General features: G+C 38.0%; 1 protein-coding gene across 2 annotated transcripts in view; it reads right to left on the bottom strand.

The window, feature by feature from the left end:
- Nucleotides 1–1,881, bottom strand: part of LOC104826849 (temperature-sensitive sn-2 acyl-lipid omega-3 desaturase (ferredoxin), chloroplastic-like) — a 2,830-nt gene extending 949 nt beyond the window's left edge. The window contains exons 1-5 of one of the 2 annotated variants that reach the window (XM_010559774.1): nucleotides 1,062–1,881; nucleotides 692–781; nucleotides 521–587; nucleotides 319–411; nucleotides 43–217 (exon numbers count right to left, since the gene is read on the bottom strand). In XM_010559774.1, the coding sequence (XP_010558076.1) occupies nucleotides 43–217; nucleotides 319–411; nucleotides 521–587; nucleotides 692–781; nucleotides 1,062–1,576 (940 nt within the window). In that variant the 5' untranslated portion in view covers nucleotides 1,577–1,881. The remainder of the gene's footprint in view (nucleotides 1–42; nucleotides 218–318; nucleotides 412–520; nucleotides 588–691; nucleotides 782–1,061) is intronic. The other variant, XM_010559773.2, reaches the window with a different exon arrangement.
- Between the last annotated feature and the right edge of the window lie 1,301 nt (nucleotides 1,882–3,182).

Here is a 3,182-nt window from a genome sequence, read left to right as displayed (position 1 = left end):
CTTTTGTCTTCTTGACTTGCTCTAATTCTGTACCGAATGGAATGCCGTAGAGTTTGAGCATTTGGACTGGACCCATCACAAAGTTGAGATACACAGGCAGGCCAGCCATTGCCGTCCAACAGACAGTAGATGTTATTATATCTTTCCTCTCTTTCGGGAGGAACAAGTCACTGTCCGGGTGAAAATGAGAACCTGTTTTCCCTGGACTCCGGCTCCACTGCATCAAAAAAACACCCCAGATACCATTAGAAAGGTGAAAACTTTCACTAAGATACACAAGTTCTGGGACTATATAGCAAGCAGCAGAAGAAGGCTGACCAAGTAGACAGGGTATGCGAGCATCGGGAAAGGCAGTGTAAACCTCAAGATACGAGTTACTCTGTCCAAATTCTTGTAGATATTCTCAGACAGCTGCAGTTACAGAAACAAAAGCTCTTGTCTAAGAACATCACAGATCTAAAACCAGACGACAACAACAACAACAACAGCCCGGGTTGCTTGTTGGAATGGAGCAACTTACAGGATGCCAAGACTCGTCGTTCTCGACATGACCATGGTTCTGGTGGTGAGTTCTGTGACTGATTCTCCTGCAGACAGTCACATTACATTGGAGATAAGAAGATTTCTAACGATTTCGAGATTGAAGGGTTTTTTTTTTGGTTAATTGAGAGAGGGTTGAAGGCAAACTCACCAGCCATGGTAGGGAACCAGGATTGAGGAATGAAGAAGATGACCCATTACGCTGTTCAGATTCGGGTTATTTGAGAAGCTACCATGTCCACTGCAATTGTATCAATGAAGATTATATTTGTTAATGGAGAAAAGAAGAGTACGTGCAAATAATGGATCTTGTTCTGTTCTGTCTCTTGCAACACCAATAACCAATTGCCACCTACGTTGTATTGTAACACAATTCGTGACCTAGTGTTGGTTAAAGGTACAGATACGAGGTTGCAGATTTTCTTACATCCACATTCATCCAATCAATGAGCAATCTAACCCAAGTTAATCGAGATTAAAGAAGAGATTATCTTAAACAAAGAACCCGAGAGAGAGAGTACCAATCATGGCCAAGAACAAAGAGAGCCCAGAACATGGTTCCTTGAGCAAACCAATAGAGAGGCCAGACGAGCCAGTTGTTCAAGTAAGAAGCCGCAGCAGCCAATCCGAAGACGACGATGACATCTCTCACGACGTAACTCATCGATTTCCACGGATCCTTAACCCAACAATGCTTCGGAATTGCAGCTCTTACGTCCGCCAAATTGAACGGCGGAGCCGCCCCTGGATCGAACCCATCTCCCTCCATCGATCCCTGCGTGTTGTTTGTCTCATGTTCCCCCGACGGAGACTGGATTATAAGCGGTGCGCTAACATTCAGTGCCCAGTTCCTCGTTTTCGAAAACCCATTTGGGGATTTCCGACAAGATGACGGAACTGAATGGTTCGAAGGATGGAGAGGCTGTGGTCTGAATTTGAAGGCGGATACGTTGTTTGAGGTGAAACCGTTTCTGGGTGTGGTGTAGATTCTCGGGAGAGGTCTGATGCCACATTCCGACAAAACCCAGCTCGCCATTGGAGCACCGGAAGAAGCCGATGAGGAATCGAAGAAAAAAGTTTCGTTCTTTCGTAAGAAAGTTTCAGCCTTTCTCTGCCTCTCACTTTTCTCCCTCAGAAATAGAGAGAGAGAGAGAGAGAGAGAGAGAGAGAGAGAAGAGATAATGCAAAGACGTTTCTCCACCACTGAGAGAGAGAGAGAGAGAGAGAGAGAGAGAGAGAGAGAGAGAGAGAGACCTCAAACTTGTGTTGCTTGTTGCTTTGTGTGATATCTCTCTGGTGCACACACAAAATCAACAATTTTGCAATGTGTTCTAGCTTTTGTGGTGAGGTCGTCTATATATATATATATGTGTGTCCTCTGGAACTAGAAGAAAGCCGTAGGAAAGTGGTGTGACATTGGTCGGCAAGGTCTATTTTGACCCAAACACAGCATAACATGTACCTTTTTTTTTTGTTGAAACATAACATGTACTTATATAGTCAAACATGTTGCATATGATGTAATTAAATTATTATAAAACGAAATTAAATACCTTTCCAATTTTTACTGGATTCGACTGCACAAATTTCAGATGGGTGTATAAATTTTATAAAACTAAATTAATACCTTTCTTTCTTTGACTGGATTCGACTAGGGTTGAAATTTCGGTTGGGTATATGAATTATTATAGAGCTCAATTAATACCTTTCTTTTTTTGACTGGACGACCAATGACTTTTGTAAATTAAATAATTGGAATTATAAGTGAATATGAAAACAAACAAAAAAAATCTAAAAAAAAAATAAAAAATTTTAATAAGTAAAAATCAAATTCCAGTTAAATCGAAAAAAATTAGATACGATTTTTTTATAGAATAAAAAATAATCGAAATAACATAAAACATTGAAAAAGCAGAGCGAATTGAAAGGAGAATAAATAATTGAAGATGTGAAAGTGAGTGATGATGACGATTACACAACGAGTCGTGCTTACACATGCAAAAAAAGAACAGAATTTGGAACGGAACTTTGTTTTGATTATTAGGCATGTGTTTCGTGCCTTATGCTGCAAATCCCCTAAAGAAATAGTTTATATGATCCCAAAAGCCAAAAGGAATATGTATTGACTTGAATTATTGTTACAAATTCATTAGAGAAAATATGATTTTGCTGGACCCACTTAAGATAGATTAATGATTCTTTGAAAACTAATCTTTTAAACTATTAAATTACAAATAAATAAAAAATTAAACTAAAGACTGTTTTGCTACTTTCCAAATCAAACAAACATTTAAATCCATGCATTACAAAATGAAAATGAACACACGCACACTCACATCTATACATAATAGTTAAATTTTTTGTTTTATCATATGTTCTTTTAATTTTGGGGTACATTTACATATACATACACACATATATAAACATATATGTATAAGTTTAATTTCCTGTTTTATCATCTTTCTGTGCTTTTTTATATATATATAATGGGGATATATATATAAGTTTATTTTTCTGTTTTATCATCTTCTTGTGCGGTTCTTTTACACGATGATCATTCTCCAATTCACATGGTGGAATAAGATCTAACTTAGACATTACATGCATCCGTTTAAAATGAACGTGACCTAATCTAGCATGCC

The sequence above is a fragment of the Tarenaya hassleriana genome, unplaced genomic scaffold (assembly GCF_000463585.1).
Source record: "Tarenaya hassleriana unplaced genomic scaffold, ASM46358v1 Cleome5, whole genome shotgun sequence".
Lineage (NCBI taxonomy): Eukaryota > Viridiplantae > Streptophyta > Magnoliopsida > Brassicales > Cleomaceae > Tarenaya > Tarenaya hassleriana.
This window is presented reverse-complemented; position numbering and strand designations above follow the sequence as displayed.